A 15,091-nucleotide genomic window follows, 5' to 3' on the forward strand; every position below is an offset into this window, starting at 1 on the left:
AGATTTTTGGAGGGACCTGGCGGGGAACTCATGCAAGTCCCTGCTTTCCAGCTGCCATCTTGGCTCTGCTGCTTGGCCAGGTTCTTGACCAGGTGTAGTGACATTGATCTCTGTTTAGAAATACTAATTTGGCAACTATATAAAAGATGAATTGTCTTGGGGAGAGGCTTGATGCAAGGAGATGTAGTCATAGCAGTAATTGAGGCAAGATGTAAAGGTCTGAAGGAGGGATGTCGGTATTTATAGACAAGGAGACAGATGTAATATGGAGGGAGAATTGACAGGATTGCAACTAGTTAGATATGGAGACTGAGTGAGAATGACAAGTTGAATGAATGTAGACCCCTACGTTGCCAACTCGGGTGACTAGGAGGATGGTACCCTTGACAGAGATTGGGAAATTAGGGTTTTGGGGGAAAGATGATAAATTGTTTTGGATATGTTGAATTTGGGATACCATTGGGACATTCAGGTGGTGATGTCCAACAGGCAGTTGGAGATGGAAGGCTGGCTTTCAGGAGAGAGATGATGGCTGCATAGATAATTTGGGAGCACTGTTCAGTGAAATAACTAAATCTCCATGGTAGCTGATGAGATCATCAAGGGAAAGATGGAGACCAGGAGTACAAGGAGAAATGGAGACAAGACTTGCAGAAAATCTGGCATAGAAAGCTAAGGAAAGAATAGGTCAGACAGAAGGAGAACCAGGAGAGAATACTGTCTTGGAAACCTTATAGAAGAGAGAGTGTCCAGCATTGTCAGAAAGGTTCAGATTTCAAGAAAAATAAGAACCGAGAAAAGGCCATTGGATTTAGTTATAAAGGAATCATTGGTGACCTAGAACAGAGTTGTTTCAGTCAAATAGCGAGGATGGTAATTAGAATGTGAGGGACCAAGAAGCAAATGAGAAATAAGAAAGTTTGGCAAAAAGTATGTATAGCGTTTTCTAGGAATTTGGCCGCAACAGGGAGGAGGGCTTCATAATGTAATGCAGTATCTTGAATTAAATGAAGGGTTTTAAAGGATGGCAGAGATTTGGGCATGTTTGTAGGTAGCAGGGGGAAAGCCCATCATTAAAGAGAGATTGTAAGGGCCACTTCTTTCTCTGATACTGAAGATTAAGACTGAAAGGAGAAAAAGGAATGGACAGTGAGAGTGCTAGACTAGAAGAACAGGGGGGAATGGAAAGACTGGTGGTCACAGGTTTGAGGAAGAATGAGACAGAATATATTGAAGGATAGGAGGTTGTAGTCAGAGATAGAATAAGGTCGGAGATTTTTTCCCATGAACGTAATAATCCTTGCCTACCACCATTCCGCTTCCATTTACCTAAGGAGTCAATCCCTCAACATTTTCTGCCCTGTTCATTTTTTAAAACACCATATCATTTCCATGTCATCTTAAAGCATATCCTGGACTATGATGTTAGAATTCAAATGTTGTTGCTCCACTAACTTTGATAGTAAAAAGTTTTGTTACAAAAATCTTTCCAGATCTTTTCCATTTTTAATGTTTCATGGTGATGTCTTTAGTTGCCATCTCTTTCTGGAGATCAAGTGTTTGATTAGAGATGGTTTCTAGGGTCTTTTGGTCTCCTTGTTCTGTGAACTGATACCAGTTAAACTTTATTAGGAAATAGTGATAGTCTACATATCCCTTCCTCCATCTGTTTCCTGTTTTTGGCGTGTCAGTAATTTGTTTAAAGGGTTTAGGTTGGAATTATTTTAATTGCACACCATGTTTTCCTCATTTTGATTCTAGTTTAGTATTGCTGTTGATCTTTATTCTAACAAGTTGGTAGTCTGAATATACACAGACAGCTGATTCAGAATGTTTTCAATATCAGTAACCAGTTATTTCCTATTTGTTAACATTAATTTTCATTTTCCTGTGATGCTATTTAGTGCTCTACATGTCCTATGCCTCATTTCTCTTTTATTGAAGAAAGTATTCATGATATATAGGTATAAATACAGTCTACAGCTCTTTAGTCTCTCCATTTCTTAATCCTGAACAATTGTTTCCATCTTTGCATTGAAGTAATGAAATATTAAAGTATATGGCAAATTAATTTGGAGGGATTTATTGAATTAGCCATAGAATTTTTTTGCTCTGCAAATTGTTTACTTTTATGGTGGCCTTTTTGCAAATGCTTAGCATAAAGATTTCAATAGATGATGACCAAATGTCACCCGCTAAAATGATTATTCTTGTACTTGGACACAAAGTAAAGCCATTTCCTCTAACTCCTTTATTCGCCTCTCCAGTCAGAAACTGTGAGCCGTTAAGTAGCAGAAAGTTTTGTCTTTTGGTTTTGTTTATAGTGAAAATGCTAAGATGAACATAATTCTTTTCCTGTAGTAGTGTCTACTTGTTGACCTCTGGACAAAGATCTCCTATTAGAGAACCAGCAACCATTGTTAATGTTTAAAGATGATCTAGAAACTGTGATTTTTAATGCCTTCTGCTCCTACCCCTTTTTACATCTCTGTGCTACTGCCACTTCAGAAGTGCCTACACACAGGACTTAGGACCATTTTATATTTTTCTGTGTTTGGTGGTTACAGCTAAAGAATTCATTGCCAAGTGGCCAACCTGCTGGTGGTGAATCTTTCCATACCTAGTTAGAGTGGTCCTTAGAAAGCAGATGCTGTCTGTTGGTAAGACTAATCAAAGCTTTTCTGACATGTTTAGAACCTGCCAGAGCTTGGCTTCATTACCATAGCTAATCCATGGCATTATGAGACATCTAAGAAGGGTTTTGTGGAGGTTCTCTTAATAATTTCCTAAAATGCTTGCAGCTGCTAAACTGATTGAAATAAGACTTTTTATGTGGGAAATATTCTAGCAGAACAAAATCTCTTTCCATAGGAATGATTTTTAAAAAGATAATAGCAAATAAAATGGTCATGTTAAAAATAGTCACATATGGCTTTTTAAAAACCAGGTCTGTATTATTTATAGTAAACACTATCCGTGAAAAGGACTAAATGTGTTAAAAAACAGCCCAATGCCATTAAACTTTTGGTATTTTGCAGCAAAATTGAAAGAGGAGTATTCTTATGTAATAGAGGCTGACTATAGTTGATGTATTTCCTGTGTTTGTATTATAGCTGTGCTACAATGTTGTTCCCCATCTACCCACATGGATGCCCTAAGTAGCTGTGTCAGTCCCACTGCCTCTTCCTATGCACACTGCAATTATTTCCAGGTAAGTGGCTTAAGATAACAAAGATTCGCTGTGATTCATGACTGGTGGGAATTCTTTTTGGATTAAGCCTGTGATTTCATTGGTATATGGGGAACTCCCTCTACCAATATAGACAAACACCTGCTCTGTAACTTGTAGTCTTAGAGTTATGTGGGGCCCTGGGCAGTTAAAAGCCTTGTCCGTAGTCACACAGCCAGTATGTCAGAAAGAAGACTTTAAATCAGGTCTTCTTTACTCAAAGTCAGGCTCTTTATCTGTCCATTATGTCACATTACCACTGGGAATTCATAGGATCACAGAATTTTGAGTTGAAGGAATTTTAGATTTCTTGTAGTCTGCTTCCCCCCTTCTTATTTTGCAAATGAAGAAATGGTCCAGGAAAGGAAGGCTAAATAACTTGCCCAAGGTCATGTGAATAATAAAAGCAGGATTCATACCACATACCCTAGGTCTTCTGATCTCAAATTCAGTGGTCTTTCTAAATCACAACCAGAAGAATGTTTTATAAACGTTAAATATCCAAAACTAAGTTGAAGAGTACATTTTTGGCCTTCTTTTGTATCATTGAGGGTGATGGTGGTGGTGGTAGTGGGGGTGGTGGTGGTAGTAGTAGTAGTAGTAGTAGTAGTAGTTGTTGTTATACAGTCATGTTTGACTCTTTGTGACTCCATTTGGGATCTTCTCAGCACAGATGCTGGAATGTTTGCTATTTCCATCTCTAGCTCATTTTTACAGGTGAGGAACTGAGGCCAACAGGCTGAAGTGACTTGCCCAGGGTCACATAGCTAGTAAGTGTCCGAAGATAGATTTGAATTCAGGAAGATGAGTCTTCTTGACTTCAGGCCTGACACTGTCCCACCTAGCTGCCCTAATGGGCTATTACCTCTAATAATTTAGAGTACACGTTTTGTATAGCCTAATATAATTTGTGAGTTATTCTTGCTAAAAAATTCATCACCAAGAGCCAATCTGATGGTTAGCATCTCTGAATTTAGGCAAGCTGTTTCTTAGACAAAATGGCCCATTGCTAGACTTCTACTTGAAGTTTCTTCCTCCAGTTTGTTTAGGACCTGCCAAAGCTTATGCTTCACTGACATAGCCTTTAAGAACCCAGGATCACCTCCATCTAACAATAAAGGCATCATAATAGGATTTTAGTGGAGAAGAATTTGTTTGTAAGCTTTAAAATATAAAACTAAATCCAAAATTATAGAATAATTTTCATTCCATTAGTGAAATTGAATATCATCAGAATAAACTTGTGATCTGTCTAGCTCACCATGTTAAGTATATAATCAAGGATGGTAAATCATAAAGCAACAAAATAAAGATGTGTAGAAAAGACCAAACAATGAAAATGATCCCTTTTGCTTAAAATGGAGTATTCCAGGTTCCAATTAGAAAACACAATTACCTATGACTTTAATATGTTATTCTATTATTTCTAGTAGGAGGCCAATTATTCTCCCTGCGTACATTCCTTTATTAGCACCTCCTATGTACAAAGTACTGGTATTTTCAGATTTCAGTCACTTTAAAGATCAATATATTCTTTTTCATAACCAAGTGTATAGCTTCAATTCTTTTAGTTTTTTATTCAAAATCAGTTATCTAACTCAGTGGCAATAGGGTAGGATTCTAGGTATAGCTTCAGAGCAGATCACTGAATAGGAATGCTTTATTATCTTGCTTTGGGTGACTATTTCCATAGTCTCTTTAGGTAGAATAGACAGATCTCTAGTTTCAGTGAATTAATGAGTTTAAAATCTTTTAAACCTTTTATTGTAGTATCCACATTGCTAAAGTGGCATGTAGTAGAAATAAAGTGATATTTCTTGATTGCTTTTTCAATGTTAATAGAAATACTTGGTGGTAGTGGCTACTTGTGCTAAAATTCATAATGATAAATGTATAGTTTCAGCTCAATTCAACAAACATTTTTTATTATGTACCTGTTGTGTACCAGATACTTTGCTAGGAGTAGAGAATAGAAAGTTCTTGCTCTCAAGGACCTTTGACTCAAGGATACTTTGACTCAATAGACTGTGACCTCCTCGAGAACAGGGCCTTCCCCCTCCTCTTTCCCCCTCTTTGTATCCCTAGACTTTAACACAGTACCTGGTATGTAGTAGATGCTTTATAAATGGTAATTGACTGACTGACTCTATATGAAGAAATATTCATTGCTAAATAATAGATGGATCTTAATTTCCCAGTAAACCTTAGCGTGTGATTAGTACATTTCTATTTCACATTCACGATCTTAACTGTTTGCTTGTTATTATTTTTTCTTGCAATGTATTTTATTTTTCCATTGAAATTTATTCTGTTTTCCCAGAATCCTCCAATGCAGTCTTCCTATCCAGTTGAATTTCTACCATCTAACTGGCCGTGTGGTGCTACTGATGAAAATAAGAAAACTGAAGTAAACTTGGAAGCTGTCTTTCAAATTGTAGATGAGCTACATTCATCCCCTAAACTAGAGATGGTAAAGGTAGAGCCTGTAGAAAACCAGGGGCCAACTTCCCAGTCTAACAGGGGTCAACATATCCTGGCAAATCCAAGCAATAGCAATCCATCTTCCACGAGTCAAACTAGCCAGCTGGAGCCACTTACTCCAGTAGGTTCAGATATTACATCATTTGTGGTTGGAACAGAACAAGCAATTACCTGCTCTCTGCCACAGTCACCTGAGTATATCTATACCATCCACACTGCTCAGCCTGTTGAAAATACCACTGCAATAACAGTTCAGGAACCTGCAGGAGCCATTCAACAAGCTCATGTAAAGCTGAAGGAACAGCTGAGTCATAATCCATCTCCTTCATCGGTAGTATTTGTACAGGAGGGGATACCTTTCAGTGCACATCAGGTAAGAGGTTAAAAAAAACCCACCTTAGTAAAGGTCATAGAAATCGAGTGAGTTCAACTGAATCCTTCATTTTTATCAGAAGTGGCCTATTGGAAAGAAATTATTCAGGTTTTAGTTGTGTATAAGATGAGTTTCTAAGATCTTTCAGAAGAACCATAAGAAGAATCGTAATGATTCTCCAACTGTATTTTCATTGTGACCATATGGAAGGTGCCAAGCATTTTCTTTGGGAACTTATTTGACCAAGAGTTGTTTAGCCACTTTCTCCATATTCTGTTGTGTTTTTGTGTAGGAGGTTTGCAAAATAGGTGCATTGCCTTGATGGCATACTCGTTACTATTTTACCACTTAAAGTCAACTTTGTAAAAGATGTCAAGATGTCATTGATCCTTCCTGTACAAAAGCTTTGTTGAAAACTTCCCAAGGAGCCTGCTCCTTATTTTAACTTGGGTGGAATGAGGATTTCTAGCTGTTTTGCAATTTCTGATGTGACTAATCACTCACTGTTCAGTTATGTTCCACTTTGAGTTGTACCTTATAATTTTGCTTATCCAATTCCCTTATGTCCAAGTTATAGAAAATACTTTAGACTATGTAAACAAACATAAGTAGTCCTCTGAATACTATATCAATAGTAATTTTTCAAGATAATGATTTGCAGAAAAGGTATTATTCTTGGTGGATTACCACAGAACTTTCCTGCCTATCCTCAACACATATTATGAATAGCTAGGTATGTTAGATCGTATTTTCCCATCTTTCTTACTTACTTTCCTATTGAATTGGAAATTTTGAGGGGTGAACACTGACTGAGGGATTACAAAGATGAAAGAAAGTCTTTTTATTGGTTCCAGTCTATGATCATAAGACTAAGAAGCTTTCATTTTCCAGAGTGGGTAAGAACAGCTGATCAGCAGCAATGCATCAAGATGAAATTTTTAAGTTAATGTTACAAGTTGCTTCCTACTTTCCATTGTGCACCACATCTTTTTGAGACCTTCCGCTTCTTGAAAACTTAAGTCTGTAGTTTTTACTGGGGATTCCCAAGAGAACTATTTAGCAACTCTTTCCAGTTCTCTTCTAATTTTAGTTCCACATTCTTTTTAGTTTCTTTCCTTTCCATGTGTCTTTGAGTGTGGAAAGTTGGACCTCTGGGTATTCTGTATTTGAAATAGATTATAAATTTGATAGACCACAAGTGAGGTCCAGAAATAAGACCTATTAGATATCTTCCTGTGCTATATTCTCTATTTCAAATAAGCTGGTGGAAAGGGCCAGCAAGCTGTACTGTCTGTTAGTTTTTATTTCCCCGCCCATGATTTAGAACTACATTCCTGCACAAAGGTGCAGTTATTTCAATAAATAGGTTTTTTGAATGTCATAATTTCTGAAAGCTACATGCTAGTAGAAAATTGGCATTTTTCTTTTCTCTCACTGTTTATAGTTGCTGTGTTTATCAGTTGCCTTTATTTCGTTGTGTAATTTAGCTTTGAAATAAAATCGTAAAGAGACAGTGAATGTAGTTTAATCTAGTGGTTTAGTTTGCCAAGTATTGCTTAGGTACCCTAAGGGAGTAGGGTAGAAATATTTTTATTTCCTTATACACTTCATAAATGACATATCTACTTTATCCCACTGAATATACAGATGACTCCATTGATAAAAATGGAAGCTTATCCATTGCATAGGGATGAAGAACCCCTTAAAAGTATACTTCTTGAATCATGAACCTGAAATAGAATTTCCCTGATAAAAGAAGTAAAATTGAAATAAATCCATATAATGCCTACATAGGGAAAGGCTCAGAATAATGAGTGGGTTTGATGTTTTAGGTGGATGCCAGTATAAAGTGCCAGACCAATCCACCTGAGAATATCCTGCCTTCAGAGCAGATGGGATTCCTTATTTCAGATATGGGGCCAGCCAGCAAACCTAGTAAAGATACAGGTTCATCCACCCCAGCCAGATACAGAGAGCGAAGAAGCAGCTCACAGCAGGGCAAGTCCCCTGGTAAGGATCATTTCTTCAAAGTTTTCAACACTTCTCATAATCAACCAATCAGGAATAAAACTGTCAAGAAGTGAAATGAATGAATAAATGAGCTTCTTTCTGGGTCTTCAGCTTACCATTCAGGATTGCACAGTGCCCATTACATTGGCATTTTTCATGATTGTTATTTAGCAGTCTGTTTTTTATTGGTTGTCCCTGAAAGGTAGGTTGGAATTATTTTCTCCATTTTGTAATTTGAAAAATTGAGGGATCAAAAAAAAAGACAACTCAAGAAAGTCTAAAGGAATTGTGATTATATAGTACAGGGAAAGACCAGGCTAAAAGGGTAACTTAATTACTATCTTCAGGTAGCAGAATGTTATTGCAGGGAGTAGTTGTTTTCTAGTCTTAGATGATATAGTACAGGAGGAGGAAATGGTTTTAAATTACAGCATGAGACAGCCTATTGGACCTAAGGAGAATATCCTGATTACATTAAAAGGGTTATATGAAATGTGACTATAATGTAATGAGACTGATGTGCTTATCAGAGCAAATGAAGGTTCACAACAAGGACATTGCCAAGTTTTGATATTGCAGTTCCAAGGCTGACTAGTTTTATACTGACCATTATGGTAAATAAGAGTAGATGCTGGCATAAAAATGACTTTTAGGGCAAAGAGAGTGAAATTTTTCATGAAATGAACTCTGCAAATAAGGCATGATATTAAAAGAACACTAGAATTACACAAAAGGTTTAAAAATGCAGGGAGAGTATCTATCTTGCATGAAATGATTATTTACCCGTAGGACTGAGAAACATATTGAAAAGGCCCAAAATTCTGTGCATTCAAATAGACAATTAACTGAGAATGATGGTTGCAGAGTTAAACTTGAATGAAGAAACAGACTTATTCTGAACGACAACTTGAACATGATACAACTTATCTGATAATACGCCACACGTTTGAAGTGATGAGCAGAAATAGCAAAGACTTTATGTATTTTGTCTAGGTTCCTTTTAAAGATTAAAAATATTTAGAACAAAATAATACTTGGCAATAAAAGTATTTTATTTTTGAAATTATGAAGGATTTTAGAGATTTACATGTTCAATGTAAAAGAAGTGGATTGTAATTCATTTGATTGGCTTCTTTGCCATGATAGCGCTTTTGTTCACATTGTACTTTATATGGAAGAGCTTTTGAGCAAAAACTGAATTGTCCATCTTGATCATATACTTTATTTTTCTCTTGATGACTTTCAGCAGTTTTAAAATAATAAATTTACTTTTAAGGGATTAAAAGATGAAGGTTGGCCACTTTTAAATATATTTAAAGCCTATGATGCAGACTCTGAAGGTGGTTTTAGCAAGGTTTTTAACAATGGCAGCATCATTGGAATAAGTATATAACCTTTCAAAGTTATGTGGTAAAAGGCGCAGCATGCAATTCAGTGTATAAATTATGGTATAGTGTGTTTTTTAAATCTCATTACTTTATAACCATACTTCATAAGTAATTTTAATGTAAAACTAAAGATTTAATCCCCAAACTAAAAATATATGAAGAGGATAGACCTCTTTCCAATTTTAGCTGAGCCTAGAAGCAGGTGAATGAGCTAGGTGATCTTGTAAGATATCTTCCAATCCTTGGATTCCATATTAGAGTTCTTAGGTGAACCTTGGAGGTCATATACTGGAATGACAAATTATAGTGTTCAAACAATGCTAAGGATAGTTTACAGTGTTTTATGTAGTATGACTTAAAGGCCTCAAAATTATAGGAGCTTAGAATCTTAAAAATTAATATTTTTATACTGTTATAGATGATGTTCATGGGAGGAATAATTAGCAAATTTCTTAATTATCCTGATTTTTAAGCATCTTGCTGAGTGTTTAAATTGCCTTGTGTCTTGATCAGAGACATTGGCAGATAAACTCTTAACTGGCTTTGGGTTCCTGGTATGAAATGAAAGACCTCTCAAATTTGAATATACTTACAAAATCTAAACCCGATTTTGTTTATCAATGGCAAGGGAGCATCTGGCCTATAATTAAGACTGAACTGCTCAAATAGCTTTTAGAATTGAAATATAGGCAAAAGTAGAATTTGTTAATTTGCTAATTGTTCTTCCTTGCCGGAGCTTAGCCCGACAGTTGATCTACACAGCATAGCTATATGAAGGTTTTGTGGCTTTAAGAGTCTTTTATTAATAACCAGGTTCAGTGCAAGATTTGGATACCTCCCATTGCTTTTTTTGGCTTTAAGAGGACTACTCAACTGATTTTTTCCAGTCTAATTATCTCATCTTTACTGATTTTTGCCTTAAAAAAAAAACACCAAAAAACCTACAGCATTTTTAAAAAAGCAGTCATTGAATTGACTACTGAAAGGTAAGATGAGTACTGGGGGCTCCCTCTGAGGTGATTAGGTTTCATTTAATGATTATTTATTGAATACCTACTATGTACTTAGCCCAGTACTAAAAGTGAAGTAGGAATATGGAACAAGTTGAGGGATTGTCTAGTAGAAACAGGAACCATGCCAGGATTCCCTTTCCCAAAGAATAAAAACAAGGTACGAGCTCTTCAGGTACCACTCCCTGTCCCTTGTTACTGTGTTTGGACCCTGAAAACTGAGAAGTTTATCACTTCGTTCCCAACTCTGTTGCCATGTCTTTACTGCCTCATAGGAACAAGAAGCAGCCTTAGTTCAAGACAGTATTATCATCTCTCTTAGCTCTGTACCCAGAGTAGGAGATCAGCATAGAAGGATAGACATGATAGGAAAAATATCCTCCTGCCAGACCTAGCTGAAAAACTAGTTGTACTATGCTTGTTGACAGCTAGTTTGAATACTTCATACTAGCTCCATATGCCCTTTTGGTTATTGTCAGAATTAAATCAACCTAGGGAAGGCATAATCTTCTTTGAAGGAAAAATTGATGTCTGAATTTGAAAAAAGATCAGCTTAGAAAATATCTGCAGTGGCTAGTAGTATATTGTAAAAAATATACTTTTAAATTCCATAATATAGTTCAAATACTATCTGTGGAGTAACTTTTGGGTCTTAATCTGACATATAGTTACTTGACATAAAGATTTTCATCCCTTTTTTTTTTTTGTCCACTACAAGATTGCATTGATTCAGCCCTTTAACCCAGTGTTAAATGTTATCTATATGCAAACTATTTCAAGTTCAAGTCCCCAGCTTTACCCAAGCCTACTCTCAGTGCTTCTGGCTATGTACATAGGGCTTAGAGTTGTTGAATCAGAGTACAATGGTGAAGAGAATAACATTATGACATCTTATTATGAGTCTCATCCATATAGCACATCTGAAACTTGTACTTCTTAGCATCTTAGATATTCTGACTCCTGTCACAGTACCCAATCTTTCTTTTTCAGCCTGGCTGGGGCAATTTTCTTCTGAGTAAGAGGGTAACATATATTTAGAACAGAAGCTTTTTAGGAAGCTATTTTTCTGAATGACCTAAGGGAAGGTGGTATTATTGTAATGGCAGTTTATTCACTTTCTGTGAGTAGTAGTATGCTTATATATGACCCTGTGATATTTTAGGTGAGTTTTCAAGGTTATTGTTTGACTATATGCTTTCCTATTCTCATTATACTCTATTTTCCTGACTTGGAGGGGAAAAGATGTACCAGAAGATTTAAGTCCCAGCACTCCAAATTGGACAGTTTTCTTTAATAAGGTACAAATTGTGGATCCCTTTGGTAAAGCAAAATGGGTTAGTGGCCAGTAAACTAGAAGATGGGAAACATGGGTTCAAATCCCAGTTCTGTCACTCATTTGCTGTGATACTTGGTCATGTCTGTTAACTTGTCTGTGTCTCAGTTTGGCTATATTTAATATTGGGGTAATAGCTCCCTAAACTTGACCTACTTTGCATGGATGTTGTTAATACGTCTTTAAAAACCTGTTGAAGGAAATGATGTATGAATACCTGATGTAGTCATTGTTACCATCCAAAATCACAGCCATTTATGAGGAGAAACACTACCAAAATTTGACTTTTGGCTTCAGTATTGGGAGAAACTCAGATATAGCCATAACACATACATATACTTGACCTAAATAATATAATGTCTACAGTTTCAAGAAAATAAAGTCAGGTCACAAAGTTGGGGATAACAAATTGGAATACATTGTATGTGTATGTGTATGCATATATGTGTATATGTATATGCATATGTGTATATGCATATACATATACATTATATATCCTTTTATGTTTTAGAATGTATTGTTATTATTAGCAGTAGTATTATAAGTAATACAGGCGTTGTAGACAGAGCAGTAGCTCTGTTTTTTTTCAGATATACAAGACCTATGTTGACCCTTAGCAAATAATGAATATTTTCCTAAAGTGATTGCTCTGGTCAGATTCACACTTAACAGTTCGGTGCCGTAGGAGGACTCAGGAGCAAAAGTTGAAAAGTAATTGGCCTCAAGGGGGCAGCACTACTTTAGTACCTCATCCTTTGAGTGGGTGAAGCTGGCAGGGTGCCATCCTCTTTCACCTCAGTTCCTTCTTGTGCTGGGTGGGAGGAACTGGTTCTTCTCAGTGGTCTCATTTGAGTAAAGGTTAAACTTTGTTTTCTCTGTTTGCATTTCTTTTTTTTCTTTGTCCCATAGTCCTTGCTCTGTAAAGTCTTTCTCCCCCAACTATTTCTTGTTGAAGATGCTTCTCCTCTTGGATATGGAAGGGGCATTGGAGGAGTTTTAAAAATATTTTTATTCTTTTGAAAAAAATTTTAGAGTGGTTTTTGAGTAATTTTCTTATTTTTATTGCACTAAAATAGTATCATTAAAATGTGTGTGGAATTAGATTATTTCTTCTTTCTCTTTATATTTTGTAAAACATTCATTTCATAATTCTTTTTCCTATAGTAATTGTTTACGGCTGATTTTCTTGTGAGATCTTTTGTGATTATTTGTTGCTATGTTGTGTCCGTCTTTTGTTTAGGCTATTTAGTTTGGATTCAGGGCCAGTGCTTCTCAGTGGAAGGTATTTTTCCTTTCTTCATCTTTGCTGATTGTGTTATTTCTCTTTTAGTAGGAAAAGGTAATTCTTTTTATAGAATTTTTTGTGTGTGTGTTTATAGTATTAAAACTTTTGATGGAACTACCTAGGCTTTATTTCACTTGAGCATGCCACTTTAGTGGACTTGTAGAAAACCCTTCCCCTTAGGTTTCGATCTTCACAACTCTGACCATCTGTGGCCAGAACATCCCTTTGGAAAGAATAGGTGCTCAGAGAGTGAGCACCTATTAGAGTGGCATTCAGATTATTAGAGTGGGTAGCTACACATTTATATCTTTTTAGAAATTGAGATCCTAAGATTTATTGTTGAGAAGAATGAAGTGTAATCTTCCTAAACGGAGCTCGAATCATTCAGAAGATTTCAGCCATCATTACAACAGTACTTCTGCTTGTGAGTAAAATGAAGGCTTGGACTAAATGATCTCCATAATACCTTTTAGCTTCAGCATTCTGTAAGTCTATGATTCTAATGTTAGTACCATTGGTATTACTTAATATTCTAATACTTTGTTGAGTATTAGTATGTTATCGTGTTCTAAAATTTAACAGACCATTTAAGTAAAGTGCTTTGAGTATTTGCTTCTTCTCCGTTCATTTTGACATATCTTGTCCTTGCTTTAATCTCTCATAGAATCATAGCAACTTAGAACTGGAAGAAACTCTAGAGATCCTTTGGTTCAATCCCTTCATTTTACAAATGCAGAAATTCCCTACTCTGGAGAATGACTCACCCCAAATCATTCAGCTCTCCTGATTCCAAGTCCAGTGCTTTTTTCTACCTCACTGTGCTGCTTCCCTAAGTGTCATCTTGAGCTCACTCCTTTTTTAAGCTAAGGCATTTCAGGTTAGTTGGGCATTTTGCAAGATCCGAAAGCCAATAGGCACTTATTAAATGCCCACTACATGCTAAGACTTTTAAGATGAAGTATGTACTTTTATGAGTACTTTTATGAGAAGTAGTGTCACTGATAACCAGGTATCATCAGCATGTATTATACCTAGAGAAGCGTTGGAGCATACATTATACCTTCAATTTAATTCAGCATTTTTGAGGACCTACTATGTATATGAAAAGTGCTATAAGAAATAAAAATACATTTAAGACATTCTCTGCCCTAAAGTCTTGACAAGCGTCCAGTGTAAGAAAACATGAAATGAATCCAGGAAACCAAAAATATGAGCAAATTAGGCACCACATTTTGCTTCAACATAACTTCAACATCTTGGACTGTACTCAAATACGCCATTTATGGCCCGAATGGAAACTATGCAGCTTCATGTTCCATTGGAATTTTTAATTTCATAGACAAAGAAAACTGAATGTCAAAGGCAAAGCCTAAATTACTCTTTAAAGAAAGGAATCCCCATTTTGTGGTTCTTGGATTGCGGTTGAAATTTCATTAAGCTGATGGTCAGAATATCCCCAGATCATAGAATGACGTTGTTAGTACTCCAATACAAGACCTTTCATCTTTCTAACAAGACCTATCATCTTTGTAACCAACTTAACGACTGTGTCAGCTAAATTCTTTTCTTCTGTGGTGAACATGTAAATTTTCCTTCTGAGTGTACTTGAGAATATTCACTTGATGTAGCACCAGCTATACTATCTTATTACATATTTATAGGTCTCTTTGGGCTCCAAACTTCCTGACTGGCAGTTTCATTAACAAAGGGACCTTACTGTAATAAAACTATTGTTTCTGCATTACTTTTTAACTGTTTTCTTTTTAATGGAAGCTATGTACCAAGTACTAAAAGGCCACTTCAAACCCCACTCATTAGAGTTAGCAGTGCTTATTGCTGTAAGTTTCTGATCCACTTCTTTTCATTAACTCTGCATTTGTGTGCATGGGCTTTACCTTTGTCTCTGACTCTGCCTTCAAAGCAGGATGATATTTACTCCAGAACTTCTTTTAGGGCATGAAGTGGCCCAGTGACCTTTTCCT

The 15,091-nt window shown here is 36.2% G+C and overlaps 1 protein-coding gene across 1 annotated transcript in view; it reads left to right on the forward strand.

The window, feature by feature from the left end:
* Window positions 1-15,091, forward strand: part of HSF5 (heat shock transcription factor 5) — a 37,093-nt gene that overhangs the window by 20,405 nt on the left and 1,597 nt on the right. Inside the window, exons 3-5 of the mRNA XM_036753583.1 lie at window positions 3,114-3,211; window positions 5,550-6,083; window positions 7,916-8,093. Coding sequence (XP_036609478.1) covers window positions 3,114-3,211; window positions 5,550-6,083; window positions 7,916-8,093 — 810 coding nt within the window. The remainder of the gene's footprint in view (window positions 1-3,113; window positions 3,212-5,549; window positions 6,084-7,915; window positions 8,094-15,091) is intronic.

This window comes from Trichosurus vulpecula, chromosome 4 (assembly GCF_011100635.1).
Source record: "Trichosurus vulpecula isolate mTriVul1 chromosome 4, mTriVul1.pri, whole genome shotgun sequence".
Taxonomy (NCBI): domain Eukaryota; kingdom Metazoa; phylum Chordata; class Mammalia; order Diprotodontia; family Phalangeridae; genus Trichosurus; species Trichosurus vulpecula.